Source organism: Crinia signifera, chromosome 6, assembly GCF_055691185.1.
Source record: "Crinia signifera chromosome 6, ASM5569118v1, whole genome shotgun sequence".
Classification (NCBI taxonomy): domain Eukaryota; kingdom Metazoa; phylum Chordata; class Amphibia; order Anura; family Myobatrachidae; genus Crinia; species Crinia signifera.
In genome coordinates, this window is record NC_139222.1 from 239,514,163 (window position 1) to 239,534,764 (window position 20,602).

The window sequence follows — 20,602 nt, forward strand, 5'->3', positions numbered from 1 at the left end:
TAACAGCAGCCTTCATGACGTTGCAATGGACATCTTCAAAAAACTCCTACCTTCGGCTTTGTCCTCGGACTTACTCCTGGACCGGATCCACAGACTGCCGAGGGCTAGGAACGCTCCTGAAGGTGTACCTCGAGATGTCCTTATGAGGGTACACTTTTACCACATTAAAGAAGCGCTATTGAAGGCTGCTAGACCTTCTTCTGAGACTGCCGATGCTCTGGGATCATATCCGTTGTTTGGAGACCTGTCACAAGCGACTCTTGCCAAACGGCGTTCCCTACAACCTATCACCGCAGCTCTAAGGAAAGCTAATATCCTTTATCGCTGGGGTTTCCCGACCCGCTTGCTGATCGTGCGTGAGGGGTCCTCCATCGCTATCTCCTCAGTTGATGAGGGCTTGAGAATCCTCCAAAAATGGAACATTTCGAACCCTCCCCCGGAGGCATCTCCGACCCGCCGGCTCCAGCAGGACTGGTCGACGGCGGAGTAGTGCCCCGACGGCGAGGGCCCATATACATGTTATTGTCTATCTAACCCTGTTGGGATTATATCTCCTTCTTATTTTTTACTGCTCTGAGATATTACACATACCAGTAAGGTTTCTTTATATTTTGGTATACAGGTTTCTTAGAAATTAGGATAGTTTATCTCTCGATTGTTTGACACATTTTTGCTCCCACTGAATCATATATGTGTGCTGTGTGTTCCCCCTGGGTGCGCCCTGGGGCACCTATCGGTGCTGCGGGATGATTGGTTTCTGGGTGCCGGTGGTGCGCCGGGGTGCATGCGGCGGTATCGCTGTTAATGGTGGGATTTGGAGAATAGATGCATGTTTCTGTAGACGCTCACGATATAAGTTACAGAGTTGTTAATGTCTTCATACCGTGTCTTCTCCCTATTTTATGGGGTTTTTTTTTGTATTCCTCTTTTCTCTTCTATGCTTCTATCATTGGTCCTGTGTAATTGCATGTTCTAGACTACAGTCCGTCTGATGCTCAATACTGTCACTGCTCTTGGGCGGCTGGGGGGTGGACGGTCGCTACCCCCTCCTAGAACCCTGGGTGAGGCGCTCCGTCTATGGCGCCTCTCTACGACTCTCTTCAGAGTCGCTTTCTTTCTGCTTCTTTTTTCCTTGCTTCCCCCTACTATATCCTGTCTGTCTCTCCTGCCCAACCCCTGGATCCCAGTGTGTGAGCGTGTCTCCAGTGCGGAGCACCATTCAAGTAGAGTAGCACCCCTCCTCGACCTAGATTATGGTTAATATTATCTCACTGAATGTGAAAGGGCTGAATTCCCCCCAGAAACGTAAAGTAGCTTTAGCCTCTTTCCACAAATTGAAAGCACACATAGTTGCGATCCAGGAAACGCACTTTAAGAAAACATCCCCTCCCAAATTTTTTGATAACAGATTCCCCCAGTGTTACACCGCTAATGGGCCCCTTAAAAAAGCAGGTGTGGCAATATTATTCTCGGCTAACTGCTCTTTTACAGTTACCTCCCAACACGCGGACCCAGAAGGAAGATTTATTATTTTAGTGGGCCTACTGGATAGTGTTGAGGTCACCCTGGTCTCATGCTATGCTCCAAATACAAGACAGGTAGCGTTTTTTAGGAAACTTTGCGCATCAGTACAGAGATATGCTAGGGGAGCTCTCTTGATCATGGGGGATTTCAACATGGTTTTGGATCCTGCCGTGGACAGGTCTCGACTTGGTTCAAGTAGAGGCCCTCAAGCAATAGATCACTCCCATAGATTTAGACGGATTATTAGTGAATACGACCTTCACGATGCATGGCGCGTTAGACACCCAGGGGTCCGTGATTATACATTCTTTTCACATCCACATCAGACGTACTCTAGGATAGACATGGTGCTAACCGACAAATGGACATTAGCCTCTTTACATAAAATTGCCATTTTGCCCATTACATGGTCAGACCACTCCCCTATACTGTTCTCTTGGGATCAGAGTTCCTATAGGATGCCTCCGGGTCCATGGAAATTGGGCAAACTGGCTTTATCTCACCCCGAATCCCGTAAATTCATTAAAGATTCCCTTTCTTTATATGTCTCCACCAACCTACCAGAGGACACTAATGTGTTCAACCACTGGTGCTCGCTTAAGGCGGTTGTACGTGGCTCCGCAATACAAGCAGCATCCAGGTTGAAAAAGGCCCAGGCAAGAGATCTCCTATTGGCCGAAGAGGAATTAGCTAGATTGGAGTCTGCCCACAAGGCAGACCCCCTAGACAGAGCTTTGTTTAAATTACTTGTTCAAGCTAGGGACAAGGTTAACATGTTCTCCCTTCAGGAAGTGCAAAGGAATATAGCTAAAATGAATCAGCGCTTCTATACTTTTGGGAATAAAGCAGGCCGCCTTTTGGCTAGAAAACTGAGGGGACAAAGAGCTAGGGCAAGAGTCAGTCTTTTATATAATTCTCATGGGGCTAGGGTAGTTGATCCTTTCAGTATTGCGGACACCTTTGCGGAGTACTACTCGCAGCTATATAATCTTAACTCTGACACGCTCACTCCTCAACCATCGACAGCAGACATAGACGCTTTTCTGAATAGCATTAACCTCCCGAAGCTGGATTCCGAGACCTGTCTGTCCTTGTGCTCTCCCTGGTCCATCTCTGAAATAGAGGCTGCCATTGATACATTGCCAAGCGATAAAGCCCCTGGCCCTGACGGCTATCCTTCTAATTTTTATAAATGCTTCAAGTCGGAACTGGCCCCCCTATTAGTTAACGTCTTCAATGAAGCCTCAGAATCCACAGGATTCCCGAAGGAAATGCTTGAAGCACGAATTGTGGCGATCCCTAAGCCCGGTAAACCCTCTACATCGGTTCAGAATTTCCGCCCTATTGACTTATTAAACACCGACCTTAAATTGTACGCAAAGCTAGTGGCTAATCGTTTATCACCTTTACTCCCTTCCCTTGTTGCGGCAGACCAGGTGGGATTCGTTCCGGGCAGACAGGCTCCGGATAACACGAGAAGGGTTTTCAACATTTTAGAGTACTGTGACTTTAAACAGGACCCCCTATTACTGCTTTCTCTTGACGCTGAGAAAGCGTTTGATAGGCTCCACTGGGGTTACCTTAGGGCCGTTCTGTTACGTTTTGGTATTAGTGGTAGATTCCTGGATGCTATATTTGCTTTATACTCATGCCCTTCCGCGAAAGTGTTTGTAAACGGTTGCCTTTCCTCTAGTTTCCAAATTTCCAATGGTACCAGGCAGGGCTGCCCCCTGTCCCCGCTCATCTTTGTACTGGCCATAGAACCCCTTGCTGAAAAACTTAGGTCAAATAATCAGATTAAAGAACCGATTATTAGTGGGATTCCCCATAAAATTTGTATGTTCGCAGACGACATACTCCTATGTTTATTGGATCCTGAAAATTCCCTCCCCGCACTCCATAGGATCCTCGAGGAATATTCCAGGGTTTCCTTTTATAAATTGAACACTTCTAAGACGGAAGCCCTCCCATTAAATATCCCCCCAGCAGCAGTTGCACTATTAAAAGATAAATACCGCTATGCCTGGCAAACAAAGTCTATCAAATATTTGGGGGTTCATGTGACTAGAGACATCAATATAGCCGACTGTAATTTTATACCATTACTGAACTCCTTTGAAAAATTAATTCTAGAATGGTCCATCCATGAGATCTCTTGGCTGGGCAGGATTGCAGCCTCTAAGATGATTTTATTGCCTAAACTTATGTATCTTTTCAGGGCTATCCCTAGACTTCCTTCCAAGTCTCTGATATGTAAATTCAACACTTTGTTTTCTAGGTATATCTGGAAGGGTTCTAGGCCCCGAATATCCAGGGGGGTTCTCTCGCTGCCTAAAGACTTGGGCGGTACCGCCTACCCAGATATTGAGAGATATCAAATGGCGTGTATACTTAGCCAGGCCAGAGATTGGTTTGAGCTCCACTCCCCTAAGCCTTGGGTGGTGATGGAACGCTCCTTCTCCCCAAAAATTCCTCTACCTGATTTACTTTGGGTCCCTCCACATGCTTCCCCATCATGGTCTGGTCCAGGCGTGGCTATCAGAGCCACTCTATCGGTCTGGTATAGAACTATATCGGATGATACTAATGTCTCCCTGCCGGGCCCCGACCTATCAATAAAATCTATAGCCAGGCTCATTCCCAACTTACAGTTGGACTCTTGGATTGAGGCAGGAATTTTATACCTGAGACAGTTGTACCTCGATAGCACCCTTTTACAATTCTCCGCTCTGCAGGCGCAGTTTGGGCTGCCCAAACAGGATTTCTACAAATACCTCCAAGTCCGCCATTGGTTATCCGCTACCTTTAAAAATGCTACAATGGGCCCATCCTTCCCTAAATACTTATTATCTTATCTGTCTTCTCAGACGCATAGAGGGGGGATATCAAAATGGTACTATTATTTACTTACAAAATTGAAAAAAGGAAAACTGCCGGCGCAGCTAAAATGGGAGGCGGATCTCTCCGTCACTTTCACTGAGGAGGACTGGGACTCCATTGTCTACTCTGGCTTTAAAATGTCCAAATGTCTAAACCATTCTGAGATGTTTTATAAATTATGCCAGAGGGCATACTTCACCCCTCAGCGGCTACATGGGATCTGGCCCGCCGTCTCCAGACTCTGTTGGAGAGGTTGTGGTGATGTTGGTTCAATCTACCACATTTTCTGGGATTGTGTAATGATACGTCCGCTGTGGTCTGAAGTATTCTCTCTCATCAGTGACGTCCTGAGACTACGCGTCCCTCCGGATCCGATAGTGGCGTTACTGCACCGTAACATGTTACTTTCTGGGGGGGATCTATATATACTTAGGCATATCTTGATTTCAACTAAGGCAGCCATAGGCCAACATTGGAAATCTCCAGTTGTACCTTCAATCTTGCAGATTGCTAATACTACTCATAAACATTTCTTATTTGAGACAGCTAACGTTAAATACTCATCCTCAGCCTCGTCGATCCATATCAAATGGCTCAAATGGAGCGAACACAGAGAAACACGAGGCCTATCACTCTCCTATACTGAACCCCTAGATTTATCAGCCCTCTCCTCACCTCCACATTCCTCGGCTGAGTAGTTCCATAATGGGTGCATGACCCCTCCTGGGGGTCAACGCAGTGTCCTTATTCACACTTCAGCACACATTGGGATCCACCCCCTACCTTCCCCCATCCCTTTTGGGCCTTTCCTATTCCTTCTCTCCTTCTTCTCACCTCTTCTTTTATAAATATTAGTCTTGCTTATTTGACTGAAATTTAGCCAATTTTTCCATAGTGTATACTTTGATGTTAAGAGTTCTCCTTTTATCTGATTACTCGTATTTGTACATTAAGTTTCTACGCAAAATGTTTTCCTTTATTTTGTACTTGTGCAGGACTTAATAAAAATCTATTATTGAAAAAAAAAGAATAAGGGCCTTAGTGCACTAAAGAACTGTACAGTTGATAGTTTTTATTATTATTTTCTGTTTGAAATTTGAAATTTTGCAACTGTGCTTAATCAGTGAATGTAAGTGGCCGGATAGCTAACGTGCACTTTTCTGGGCAATTTTCAGCACCGGTCCAAATATCACCTAGGAGGGTACTATCCAGTTCTGTAAATGGTCTGTCAGTCAGTATAAATATATGGTAACTGATAATGTATGCTTGTCACTTGCTTACAGACAGCAATCAAGAAAAATAATCCTCGCAAATACCTGCGGAGCGTAGGGGATGGAGAGGTTGTGGAGTTTGATGTTGTTGCTGGGGAAAAGGTGAGATATCTGTTATACTGTGACCGTCATCTCTAGCTCTGCATTATATGATATTGGAGTATTCAATCACTTACGCTTCATACACTATAAGATTATCTGTCCAATCTTTCTGGTTGGAACGAAAATCTGGTAATGTATGGGAACAAATGACCGTTTTACTCCCACAGAAGAACAGGCAAAAATGGATTTGTTTTAACCAATTTATCTGTATTATAATTGTTGCCATTGTCCAGCTTTTGGAAGCAAATAGTTGATTAATTTGCTCTCATACATTACCAGATTTTCAGTCCAACCAGTTCTTCCTATAGCAATTACACACCACCCACAAGTTCCCCCGCTGCCTGATCCCACCTACTGGTAGCCACATCCTATAGGGTTAATCCCACCTTATATCATAACCCTTCTCTAGTAATTTGAAGTTAATGAGGCCGATTCAAAAAGCCCCCAGTGGTAGCCCCGAAGCTGTATTACTGTACAAAATTCTAGGTAATAAAAATCTTTACTCCTATTTACTCGCACCTCACAGATACCAGCTATAGTGAGTGATGTTTTCATTAATGCAGGTGAGATATTTGTACACAGCAACATAGCAGCGAGGTTACTATAGAACCTCATGGTTAACTGAATGGTCTCCAGTGAGGCGATACAACTGTCTACACAATGCCCATACTGTATGTTAGTAAAGTGGCTGTCTAGTAGCATATATTCTACTACCAGCCTGTCCCAGCTTCACACGGGAACTATTTTTAATTTATATGCACTACAACTCATATAATATATAATAGATATAGATAGATGATATTATATACTATCAATTTTAACAAAAGAGCTCCTCAAAAAGAGACTTGTTGACGCCACAACAGATGCATTTACTATGGGTGAGCCCCATCTATACTCACACACCAGACGGCCATGCTATCTTCACAACAATCATCATTGCTTTACTCCATGCTAATTCTGATCAGTAGCCAGCAGCCTTGGAGAGGGGGCAAAGGCAAAGTAGGGATGGTGGCCATGGAAAAGTTACAAATAAAGAGAGGGGGCAAAGGAACACGTGATTGGGGGGTGGGGGGGATCAGAGACATGCCTAAGGGAGATCAGAGGCACAATTGGGGTGTTAATAGTCTCAGACACTCATGGGCAGTGGCACCAAGAGGGGAGTGGTGCTATATACCCAGCAGGGCTGCTGGAGGGGCCTGGATCTGCCCCCCCCCCCCCCCCCCCACCACCACCACCACCTCTTTTGTATTATTCCTCTATTGTAGAAGAATGCTTAGGTCAAAAAGTTAAAACAAGTGGGTTATATTATCATTAACCAAAGCTGTTCATTTTATATTGCAATATTCCTTAATATTCAAAATATTCTAATTCCATTTTCAAAATCTATATTTTCAGGGCGCCGAGGCATCTAATGTAACTGGCCCGAAAGGGGCCCCAGTTCAAGGTAGCCGCTACGCTGCAGACCGACGTAGATATCGGCGTGGTTATTATGGGCGCAGAAGAGGGCCCCCAAGGGAGGTATGTAATAGGTACCAAGCTACGATTTGTTTGTCTATGGGAGAGAGACTGTAACTGGTGACATCAGTTGTGATTTATCAACACCTGGCCACTGACTATTCTTATCATTACTTCTTAGTAATTAGCACCACTTCAAGATTTGCCTAATGTATGTTACCATATCAGTACTTTCTCTTTTTTATATTATTCAGTAGTGTTGGAAAATCCAAAAACCAATTGTTTGCCATGGTGCCCGCAGACAGCTACCTATAAGGGGCCTCCATCCTTTTACTTTCATTTTGATGGTTATTTTGTATCACTTTTGTTCTTCTTTCATTCCCCTTTCCTTTCATCATATCCTCCACTCATTATGCATAACAATGCCTTACTGTCTTCCTTCTACAACCTCCCATTACCGGTATTAATCACCACTTTAAATTATATATTTCACTATACCGTTATTTATCATTATACCCAATTTAACAATTTATAAAATATTGTCATCCATCCGTGTTATTACCTTCATCACCTTCTCCACTCATTATTTATTATCACCCTTCATTATGGGGTGTGGTACAAGGGTCCGACAGTCGGGATCCCGACAGCCATTAGCCCGATGGGATCCTGACTGGCCAGACTCAGACAGCATGGTGAGCGCAACTAAGCCCCTTGCGGACACGGTGGCTCTCTATGCTCGCCACCTATTATATTCTCCCTGTATGGGGTCGTGGACCCCCATGAGGGATAATAGCAGGTGGCGGTCAGGAACCCAGCTGTCTGTGTTTTGACAGTCGGGATCCCGACTGTCGGGACCCCGTCCGGCACCCTCATTATGTCAGTTCACCCCTCCATCAGCCTTGTTATCCCACTTTCCCCTTTGATCACCTACACTATTTTTCATTGCTCCTTTTATTATGTCTCTTTGCCACATCTCCATTCTGGCATGCATCCAGGCCAGGAATGCCTCATATTCCGGAACGTGGTCCCAAGCTTGGGAAATGTGGTCTATTCAGATTTCTAGCTACATTTTCCCCTTAGTATATGCTGCCTGATATCTGGTCAATTGGTCGACATTCAGTAGGTTGACCAATATTGGTTAACACATGGAAAATGACAACATGCACTCGGTCGACATGGACGAACTGTTGACACAAGCACAAGGTCAACATGCCAATGGTCGACACATGAACATGTTAATATGCAAATTTTGACAGACAAACAAAATTGACACAAACAAAAGGTCAACATGCCAATGGTCAATACAATGGTCTTTCATGATTTTTAAACCGACATGTTCTTACTTCATGATCCAAGTGGGCATAGAGGGGCAATATAAGAGTGTGTTGAGCGCAGTGAGGCACTATGCCCGAAGCATAACAAGCATAGCGGTACTATTTTATGATATCCGGATGTCAGCATAGATGCTGAAAACTGGGAAAAACTCATGTCAAGCTTTTCCAGTGTTGGTGTTGATCATTTCCATATCTACACTTTTCCGATGTCGACCTTTTGTACATGTCAACCTTTTTCATGTTTTCCTATTGCCTGATGTCCCATGGTGGTCTGCTTATTGACTGTCAACCTAATTACTATCCTCACCCATCCTGACATTCATCACTCCCCATCGTCTCTCTTCATGGCTCTCTATTATTCCTATTCATGACTTCTCTCCATTGTTATTGATCATTCCATGACATTCTTCTTCATCACTCACCACCATCCCTTTTCGGTATTTCCTACCATCCCTCTTCATCACTTCCTACCATCCCTCTTCATCACTTCCTACCATCCCTCTTCATCACTTCCTTGCATCCCTCTTCATCACTTCCTACCATCCCTCTTCATCACTTCCTACCATCCCTCTTCATCACTTCCTACCATCCCTCTTCATCACTTCCTACCATCCCTCTTCATCACTTCCTATTCATCACTTCCTTGCATCCCTCTTCATCGCTTCCTGCCATCCCTCTTCATCACTTCCTACCATCCTTCTTCATCACTTCCTATTCATCACTTCCTAGCATCCCTCTTCATCGCTTCCTATCATCCCTCTTCATCGCTTCCTGCCATCCCTCTTCATCAGTTCCTACCATCCCTCTTCATCACTTCCTGCCATCCCTCTTCATCACTTCCTATTCATCACTTCCTATCATCCCTCCTTCATCACTTCCTGCCATCCCTCTTCATCACTTCCTGCCATCCCTCTTCATCGCTTCCTATCATCCCTCTTCATAGCATCCTAGCATCCCTCTTCATCACTTCCTATCATCCCTCTACATCACTTCCTTGCATCCCTCTTCATCACTTCCTGCCATCCCTCTTCATCACTTCCTATTCATCACTTCCTATCATCCCTCCTTCATCACTTCCTGCCATCCCTCTTCATCACTTCCTGCCATCCCTCTTCATCGCTTCCTATCATCCCTCTTCATAGCATCCTAGCATCCCTCTTCATCACTTCCTATCATCCCTCTACATCACTTCCTTGCATCCCTCTTCATCCCTTCCAAGCATCCATCTTCATCCTCTCCTACCATTGTTCTTTATCATTCCACTATTTTCCTTATTCATCACTCCTGGCCACTCCGCATAAAACACTATCGTCTATCTCCATCATGGTTTTTCCAAAATACCATATGTAGCAAGGGTGTGGTCAAACTTGTGCCAAATGTCTAATGCATTAGTTCATATGCACTTTCTCAAGGATGCTTGACAGAACTACTGTATATTGATGCACCTGGATAGTCATCCTCAGTGGGATCACACTGTAGTCTTATGCTAGGAGGTGATCTGATGAATATGAAAATTGCATCCAAAAAAAAGTAATTGGGGTTTCATCCAACACTAGCAATCAATTGTAAAAGAAACAGACTTTTTGAAAAATCATAAAAATATTACTTTAAAAAAGTTATTTACTTATTTATACAATTTGCATTATTCTATGCCCTAACAAATCTTGCATTTAAAAAACACTATAATTGTTAAGCTTTTTTAATGCTACTAGTTTTCCACACTTCTTTAATGTTGGTTAGTGTCTGATTGTCTTTTAGCTTGGTGTAAAGTGTCCTCAGTCATCAAAATGTCAAATGAATATTATGGGCAGTATTCAATGAGGCTGATTCGCCAGGTTTTTATGGCGATTTTGTGCTGTACGGCGAATTTCAGCCAGCAGGGGGCCGGAGCCGAGCCGCTCATTACATATTCATATATTCACTTCACCCGATCATTACATATGCATGATCGGGTGTAGTGAATATACCGGGTCCCCTGCTGGCACCCCCGGGGGGCAGCCTGTGCTGCCTGGCACCCGGGGAGCCCACCTTCCCCCCACAAACATTCTGGGGCAGGCAGGGAGACTTCCATCTCCCTGCCTGCCGCCGTCCTCAGGCTCCCTGCGGCGTTCGCCGCAGGAGCTCATATTCGCGGGGCAGCGAGCCCCTGACTCGTTGAATACCGGAGCTGGCGAGGCTCCGGAACGCGGCGACCAGTGGCGAATGTGCAGCGAATCCTAAACAGGATTCGCTGAAAGTCGCCGGTATTCACATTGAATACCGCCCTATATAGCAAATATTACACTGGATATTACAAGTATTATTTTTTCAAATAATGTAAATTGAAATGACGTTATTTCTCCCAACCCTTTGTTCACAGTTATTAGCCCTTCTTCTGGTCCGTTCGCAGCAGGGCTGCGTTCACACGGGGGAGCTATGTTTTTGTACTGCACATGTACGCACCCAGGACAGTGGGCAGGGTGCAGAGAGGGGCGGTCACATTAGCATATGGGAATGCCCAGGGGTTCTCATAATAACGAGGCAATGACGCAGTTGTGGAAGGCGGATAGCTGACATCACCGGATGTCCGCTGCCCACCCATTTCCTTCCCAGCATACGCGCATATATAATTGACTTGAGAGCCACTTTTATATGTGTGCACCTGTAAATGATTATTTTCTGTTGATATACCCCTGACTATCAATCCCATTATTTGGGAAAGGGGTTGTCATTTATGTCATTCTAGGTGCATTATCTCACCTTTGGAAACCATTGGATATCACTTTATTGATAGTTATGTATGATTTTAATTTATTCATGTCTATGTAAACATGCAGGGGTAGCGGTGTGGCTTCACAAACCCCGTACCTTTTAGATTTTCACAAATTAAGTGTTTAATTGACGAGACACTTGGTGATTCTCACGAGCTGCTGTACCTTGTTGTCTTGCGCTGTCTTTGAAAACATCCTCCTTGTTTTGTGAATATGTGGGCACCTTCCACATCTTTCGATTGTGGGAGGTTCACCCTGCCCTGCAAATGGATGTTACTGGGTAACATCCATTCGCAAGCCCCTGCAAGCGAGTTGCCCTTGCCAATGGGTGGCCCCAGCCAACCATTCTAAGGTGGGGTTTGGTGGACTCGCAAGGCAGCGAATTCGCAGCCTTGCGAATCAACCACAATAACCCCCAATATGTTTACAAATCTTTATTAAAGCACAAGCAGTCATAGCTGCTGTTCCCCATTATGTACCACTCAGTGCACATAAGTTGACTCTCTTGTTGCTGTTGTTTTTTATTAGAGACAAGTAGTACCCACACTCAGGTAAAGTAACAGTGTAGATATAGATGTGACAGTTCCAAGTCTTAAATGACTCGTGTCAGTGCTTCCTGGAAATGAAGGGGCAGATGAAGAATTAACTGGAGCAGCTGCCGCTGTTGAAAGTCTAAATTTGTCTCCTGAAGTTCATACTATGTGTGAGAGAGAGTAACAGATGCTTAGGATTATAAGAGAAAAGGGAGTGTGAAAGCCCAGTCAACTGGGCAACTCCGATTACAAGCACATGTGTCCAGGGATCATGCCCTCAATGATTTATCATATAGTAAAGATCTGGGAAACATGCATGATAGGCAAGTCTATTCAAATATTCTAGTACATTTTAGAGCAGCTTTGTGATCTAAACGTTTGCAGGTGGTTCAGCCCTGTGGTTGTCTCTGAACTGAGGTAACTATGCTCAGTGGTGGCTGCTGGAGTTCACAGTACATTCAGATGATCTTGATCTAGTCATGGTCCCCATTGACCTCCTGGGGACAAAGTGACAAGTTAAGCTGAAACAGTTCAGTTGAATGGGAAATGCCCTTCTAGTTACTGGGCCTCTATTACGTGATTGCTAAATCTGTTTGCTTTGCCTTGTGTCTCATTACTCCCTCTAATCACTGAAAACCAGACAATTCTTGCATGATGGTCAAGTGGCCTGGCCCCATCCTTGGCCAAAGTTTTGAAAAAGTATTTAACTGAGTACTAGGTAAAGACACTTTAAAGGTTAAAGTACTTGAAATCTAAATGTAATTGACAAGCAATACTCACCTTCATTGGCAACCACTCTTTACAAACTTTAAATGCTGGCTGTGGTTTATGCATTTGCTTATCACACTAAGAAATGATGGCACTAAGCAATGTTGGCATGACTTTATAATTGTTCACGTGTATATACCTGCATCCTTATAGGGAGGAGATGGAGAAATGAAAGACGGTGTCCCTGAAACAATTCAAGCCCAGCAACCAATGCGCCAACCTACCAACTACCGCGGTGGAAGGTATCGCCGGTAAGTCGCTGCTGTCAGTAATCAGGATATACACTGTTAGGCTACTAACATGGAGCAAATGTAATGACAAATAGGGTTTGATATATGTCCAATGCAACTTTAATCTTTGTTTTTACGTGCACAACACAAACCAAGTGGTGTTTAATAATACATCAATAATTATTATTATTTTAATATTAGCAGTTTCTTATATAGCGCACACATATTCCGCAGCGCTTTACAGAGAATATTTGAACATTCACATCAGTTCCAGTTTGGTGACCATCGAATGATTTAGCAAGCGCTCGCAGATCTAAGGCACCTCTGTGGCGTCTTAGGTCTGCGGGCGCCCTGTACAGGAAGTTGCCGGGCAGCTGTCCGCCCCCCCCCCCCGCACCTGCGTCACGGATGCATTAGCATGGGAACGCCCAGCGTTTTCATGGAAGCACCCATGAAATGCTGGGTGCGTCCCTTCACCACCGCCCCCCCGCCCGCACTGCCAGGTGCGAATGGGATGATGAACAAGCAGGTCTCCGCCCCCACTTGCACCAAGTGGCTGCACATGCACATAAAAGTTTATGCGCATACACAGCCGCTCAACATTGCTTCGCTGCGCGAATATGCAGGGGAGCGTTCCAACCAGAATAAGGACCACGGTGCAATTCAGGGTCACTTTCTATTCGATTTAGACTATATAGTACCGGCGTTCGTCGATATGGAAACGATATAACGATATCAACGGCCTCCATGTCTGCCCGTGTGTACACACCTTAACTGTTATTGTTATTTATTTTATTTTATTTTTATTATTCCCAGTTTTTTTAGACTAAAAATACCAATATTATGCTAATATGTGATTGATGCATTATTAAGCGCCACTTAGATTGTGTTGTTCATTTCGCTTGTTTTTTTAATAGAAGTAATTTAGACAAATTCCACATATCAAAATTCAATTCTTGCCATGAGTGTTTACTGAGGTCCTAATTGTATGTGTTTTCAGAAGGTTTAATTAAGTTATATCTCCCTTTAAGCTGCCACTAGATAAGATATTCAAAATTAAAATAAAAAAGGTGTTCAAGCCTGGAATGATTCCACAGATGCAGTTAATAAAGAAGAGCTCTGTCTACACTGCAACAACAACATTTACAGAGATTTTCACCTCAGTTGCTGCCTCTGTGATGCTCTGGGCTATGGATTGTATATGCGGGTTGGGATCATTTGGTCTACAGCATTATGGTCGACAGTCATTAGGTCGACACCATTAGGTCGACATGGGAAAAGGTCGACATGGTTCTAGGTCGAAAGGTCATTAGTTCGACAGTGTCTAGGTTGACAGTCAAAAGGTTGACATGGGGTTTTTCACTGTTTTTTGACCTGAATGTCAACACAGTGGACATGGACACAGTTTACAGTGCACCACATCCCCTTGCATCGCTTGCTGCGCTCGCTATGCATCGGGCACGGTGCCTCGCTACGCTCGCCACACTATTTTATTCTTCCACCACGCCCTAGTGGATGGTAGGGCATGAAATACTGCCTGTCGGCACATGTTGGCTGAGTAGACAGTGAAAAACTCCATGTTGACTGTTGACCTAGACAATGTCGAACTAATGACCTGTCGAACTAATGACCTTTCGTCCTAGACCCATGTTGACCTAGACCCATGTCCACATTTTACCATGTCGACCTAATGGTGTCGACCTAATGACTGTCGACCATAATGCTGTAGACCAAATGACCGCATCCCGTATATGCATGCAAAATTGTAAAACTAAACGTTGTGTTACACTATATACAATTTCTCTCCATATTACTGTACATGGCACTCATCTGGAGTCAACAAGGAAGAATTTAAGGAAAGAAAGTTTGCTTAGCGCTGCATATGTTCCATCTGTATATTGTGTGTGTACCTTTAGTGTGTACAGTTTACTTGTTAATTTCCTCTTTTTCATTATTTTTACACAGTCCCGTGTCTCAACCGAGATCTGTTATCATTACTGGGGAAAATGAGACCAAGGACAATCAGTATGAGACCGGGGCTCCAGATCAACAACAGAACCGCCGTGGTTTCAGAAGGCCGTACAACTATCGGAGACGACCCGACCAAGTAAATGCTCCAGCACAGGGGGGCAAAGAGACAACTAAGGTATGTAACAGTGCAGATAGATAGATAGATAGATAGATAGATAGATAGATAGATAGATAGATAGATAGATAGATAGATAGATAGATAGATAGAGAGAGAGAGTCTGAAAAAGAACCTGTGATAATGCAGTAACAAATGGGTTCTGGGATAAGTTCCTGATCTCATGTGTGATCACGACTTGGAGGTTACTTATCATAGATTAGTATAATCCCTGAGAAATGCCATGTATCGGAGTTATTGGATAGCCCTGGGCAAATCCATTTGCTGCAGAAAATTACCACAGCTAATTGGATATTGGCCTAATTTCTGTACTTGTAATTAAATAAATATTTATTATACGCACGAGCTTAAGCAAAATAACACACATACAGTAGGAGCCCATCTCATCTATGTTCCTTAAGGCCCCCATACACTAGCCGATTTTGGTCAGATTTCAGCCAGATCAGTCGGATCTGGCCGAAATCGGACCAAAATCGGCTAGTTTTGATGTCCCCTCAGATCAGATGCGCGGTCCCGTGCGCATCGGATCTGCGTCGGGTGGTCGGACCTGCTGCACGTCCGACCACCCGACTTGGGACCTAGTGGGGCGGTGCGGCGGTGGAGGGAGCAGGGGGGGCTGGGGACGCTGCGGGGGACACAGGCGGCATAGAGCCGGGCAGGGGGAGCCGGGAGCTGTCCTAAGGACAAGTTGCCCTAGTGTATGGGGGCCTTTAGGCCATGGCTCGACATGGCTATCCTATTGTTCTCGGCTGCAATACAATACATAGAACAATACAGTAGGGGATTAGCAGAGTAATCCAATTACTCACTTAATCCTATTATAGGGATAGATGACAGTGGCTACATCTGTAACACGGTCATATTTTTGTAACTCTTTTTTTAGGCCATTATGTTTTAGAAGTGTGAGCAGTGCCCAGATCTATCATTCCTACTGTAGGCAGTATTGTGTATGGAAAATAAACAAGTTTGGTGGTATTTCCATGAATAAATCTAATCAGCAAAATAGCTGCCCAACACATCAACCCCTTATAATGTCCTACTCTTATATGCACATTTGGTACATGAACAACAAGGAAGAAACCTTTGGAATAAGTACATAAAGCTGGTGAGAACATTTCCTGGCCAGCATGGTTAGATACAATGGCCGACTCCTTACTGGTTGACCGTGTCATGTCTCCTTTCAAGAGCCAGGTGTTATTTCTACAGTAGCTGTTCATTGGAAACCATTACAAAAAGAAAAGGTCCTCTCTTTGTTGAGGCACTGAACCTACCAAAGTCATTAAATCATAATGTTTATAAGTAAGGCCGGTATCCAATTACCCACTGTCATTGTTTCAGTGCTATCCAATAATGTTATATGCTGACATCGCCCGATGCCTGCATTTATCAGGGATTACAAAAAACATAATCCCTGATAAGCAGCCGCCGGAGCGGTGATAACACAAGGGATCGGGGGCTTATCCCTGATCCCATGTGTTTCTGTGCGATCGCAGGTCCATTTTAGTCCGGTAAAAATGTATTTATTTGGTGTACATCACCAGGTAATCTTCTTTTGAGATGCATTACCTGTACACCAATAACTTTGACCTAAACCTTGTTGGATGTACCTTACATCCGTGTGTAAATATTATTTGCTTTTCATATACTCTGTGTGTATGTTTCTTTGCCTGAGACTAATGGAGCTAGACTAGATCACTTAGAAAATGCCACTGAATCACTGCAGGTGTAGGGGCCATAGCGATAGTAATGTACGGCCCCACACTTCGCTATCTCCCAGCGAGTAAGATCCAGCAAGCTGGAAAAATTCTAGTTAGATCGCAGGTCGGGGTCATTGTTCTCACCAGAAAACACTGACCCGGACAGATCGCTCAGCACACAGCGCTGACATATCGCTGTGCAGCGATCTGTGCTGAGCGATCTTACTGAGCGATCTGAGTGGTTTAGCATCGCTCAGATCACTCAGCAAAATCTCTACGTGTGTAGGCCACATAAGGGGTACATTTACTAAAATGGGAGTTCTCTTGAAGATGGGATGTTGCAACCTATCAGATTCCACTTCTTATTTACTTAGTTCTCAACCTCGGTCCCCAACAGTGCACGTTTTCCAGGTCACCCGGCAGGAGCACTCATTATTCACTGACACATCTTAAAAGATCACAGGTGGAGCTAATTATTTCACCTGTGATTCTGTGTGGAGACCTGGAAAGTGTGCACTGTTGGGGGGGTCCTGAGGACCGAGGTTGAGAACCACTGATCTAGAAGATAATAGACAGAATCTGATTGGTTGCTATGGGCAACATCCCATCTTCAATAGAACCCCATCTTAATAAATATACCCCTATGACTTTGATAGATAAATATAAATGTTACGTTTTACTGGGCTTGGTTGGTTTAGAGCAGTGATGGCTAACCTTGACACTCCAGCTGTTGTTGAACTACGCGTCATTTTAGCCCCGCCCCCCGCAGTGTAATGACTGAAATACAGACATTGCACTGCGGGGGATGGGGCTAAAATGACACGTTTGCTATAACCATGCCCCGATAGAGCAGCCCGCCCGTGGCTCCGCCCCCAAACCGCCCTTCCCCCTCCCGATGATGGCCCTGCCCCCCTACCTCAGTGAGCTGGCTGGCTGCCCTCTCCCGGAGAGGGCAGCATAAAAGTCGGCAGCTATGCCATAAGGGCCACACAGTATAATTCCCATATAAAAGACCTTTTCCTACCATAACATTACAGACCAGTGTCTGTACCAGTGCTTATTTTTCCCTCCCTCCCACGTGCTCTGGTCTACAACTCACCGATCATTACAGTGTCTGTAATTCATTGCTAGTACAGGTAATCTGGGTGCACAGTGTTGTCGGATGAAGAACTCCCAGTAAAGTACCCTTGGAGCATTTGGGTGTTAGTAAATCCTTTCGGATAGAATGAGTTACAGTATCAGCAATAATGAAAAGCCAGGAAGAAGGGCCGTCTTTTAAACACTGAGCTCAAAGGACTACGCTCCGTGTTTGTGATCATTGTGATCTTATTGCCATAGGAATTAATGAGGGACTTACTGCTGATGCTAAAATAACCTGTTTTATGTATGCACTGTAGCTGGCTGAGAGCGCAGCCGAGAAGCCTGTGCCAGTGGTTGAGAAAAGCAATGCTGCGTAATCTGAGTGACCTGATCGTCCAACATGTAAGTGATATGGTCAGTTACAGTTACAGTGCCTGCGGCTGCTTCTGTGCCTCTGTCTAACTCACCCAGGACTATAATGATGATAATTATATGTTTCAGTACAGACTAATCATAAAAAGTCCATGTAATCATAGCATAGCGTTCATTCTAGCACCCGACAACTTTGAAAACCCATGCAGTTCCTCTTCCCTGCCTGGGGTGTCGCTGTCTGCTGTGGTGTTTCTAGCACAGGTCTGGTTTGCATATCAGTGCTGATATACAGACCACACTGTGCTAGAAGCACTACAGCATACAGCGACACCCCAGGCAGGGAAGAGGAACTGCATGGGTTTTCAAAGTTGGCAGGTGCTAGAATGAACACTATAGCATATACTGTATATTTCCCAATCTACTGCATTATATTTGACTCCATTTATACATATAATGAGCGCTACAAGCAGCATTAATGTAAACATTTATTTGAGTAATCTCAGTGTATAAGAAGAGCAAAGTACAGGTAGGACTGGGGAATTGCTCTTGCCCCCTTCATTGCAGATAGCTAACATTACATAGAACTCTGTCCAAGGTACTGTAGATCTGCTATACAATGAAAAAACAAGTACAGCATAGTACTATGCCTATGGAAACATAACATGGGCGTCATGTTTCCCAGAGTCCTTTGTAATGGCTACTGCACTGCCAGAAAGTAGGGGGCCCACACATAGCCTGCACATGGGACCTCTCCTCTCTTAAACAGTTGAGATCTGGGAGTAAAGGCACGTGTAAAGGAGAGAGGATGAGGAGGAATAACGGTGGGGGGGCATATGTTACATTAGGATACTGTAGCATGCATACGTTATATAATTTATCTTATCTGCATTGTTCCTTTTTCCAGGCAAAATGTGAGATGAACATTAGAAGTGACCACTACCTACCTGCTACTACTGATTTTGTTAATTGTGAAGTTGTCTAATAATGAGGAGGGACACAGATTGCTGCTCAGCTTGCTTGCTGTGGATCGCTACCCTATGAACAACCTACACCTCCTAGATGTCAAAGATACACAAAGTACTACAAATGGACATGGAATCACCAAACTAGTCAATATAACCGTAAAACAACATTGTGACCACATAAAGATGTTCAGAATGGATACTGAACAGTGTTATTACACTCTTATGTCAAGATATCTCACATATAATGTATGCTGAGACTCGCGTATACTGCTATAAAGTCATGACAATAACAAATGGAAACGTTATTTACAGCTACATCAGTAGAGTGAAATCCTATTTGAAGTTTAAGTGGATGAAGATCTACACGAAGTAAAGAACAAAAAATAAATAAAAAGAACAAACAAATGTCTCCTTCCTAGCTGCTGCCACCGTTGTTGATTCATCATCAGTAAGATGGTGGCTATTTTTGCACACGTGAAATACAGCCTCTAGATGCATTTGAAATAAAAATCAATTAGTTTGGAAGATCTTAAACATTTGTTGTGTTGTATTTTGATGCAACTGGAGATCTAACAGACATATAAAGTTAGGGATGCGTTTACTAAGGAGTTCTATTGCAGATAATATGTTGTCCATAGCAACCAACCAAAGTCTACTTCTATTTAGAACCTTCTGGAAGATAAAAGATAGATCTGAATGGGCATCCTCCCATATTCAGTAGAACTCCCATCTTAGTAAATTTACCATATAGTATTTGAAGACAGATAAGAACCACTTGGGCCCTCTAGTCTGCCCTAAATGTAAACATTTAAAATAAACATGTTGCCCAGAGTAACCATTAAGATTGTAGCTATCATTTTTTAGCCTGTACTAGACACATGATAGCTAGAATCTTATTGGTTGTAATATATGTCTTCTCCACTTTTTATTTTTAGAAGGTTTGGTAAATCTCCCCCCGCCTTGATAAGTCAATAAGTAGTTACTGGCGGAGAATCTTTGAATCGGTGATTGAGTTCCTGCTCTACAATATATCTAAATCTCTGTAACAAAAATTATTAGAATACTGTGTATATAGTATCAAAATTTGAATGAAAAACACACCCGAGATTTTTCCCCCCATAACATTGGTATCAGTACACAGTGATTTATGGGAAAGAGTTATTAACATTTCTTTTACTAAAATATTGTGAAAACTATTTCACATTATTTTAGTATCACCTAATGTATTAAAAAGCTTTTGGAGCAGTTTTCCTGAAAAACTGCTCCAACCACTTTAACCACTTCAGTGGTAAGTTTAAAAAACCCTCACAGGTGCCGGGGTGGAGTACTGGGGGTTATCCCCAGCAGCAGCGCCTTGGAATTAACATAATACATTACACAGTTAATCCCAGCCCCCCAGCCAATAGGAGTCTTGGGGTGGGTTTAAGTGTGTAATGCATTATGCTGATTCCCAGGTGCCAAGCTCAGTGCTGGCAGTCCCTAAGAGTTTAGAAAA

The 20,602-nt window shown here is 43.9% G+C and overlaps 1 protein-coding gene across 1 annotated transcript in view; it reads left to right on the forward strand.

Annotated features, from left to right (window-relative positions):
- The window catches only part of YBX3 (Y-box binding protein 3), a 35,440-nt gene extending 15,817 nt beyond the window's left edge, over window positions 1-19,623 (forward strand). The window contains exons 4-9 of the mRNA XM_083145598.1: window positions 5,688-5,777; window positions 7,173-7,295; window positions 12,771-12,868; window positions 14,813-14,993; window positions 18,088-18,172; window positions 19,047-19,623. Of these exons, the coding sequence (XP_083001724.1) occupies window positions 5,688-5,777; window positions 7,173-7,295; window positions 12,771-12,868; window positions 14,813-14,993; window positions 18,088-18,147 (552 nt within the window). The 3' untranslated portion in view covers window positions 18,148-18,172; window positions 19,047-19,623. The remainder of the gene's footprint in view (window positions 1-5,687; window positions 5,778-7,172; window positions 7,296-12,770; window positions 12,869-14,812; window positions 14,994-18,087; window positions 18,173-19,046) is intronic.
- Window positions 19,624-20,602: the final 979 nt, after the last annotated feature.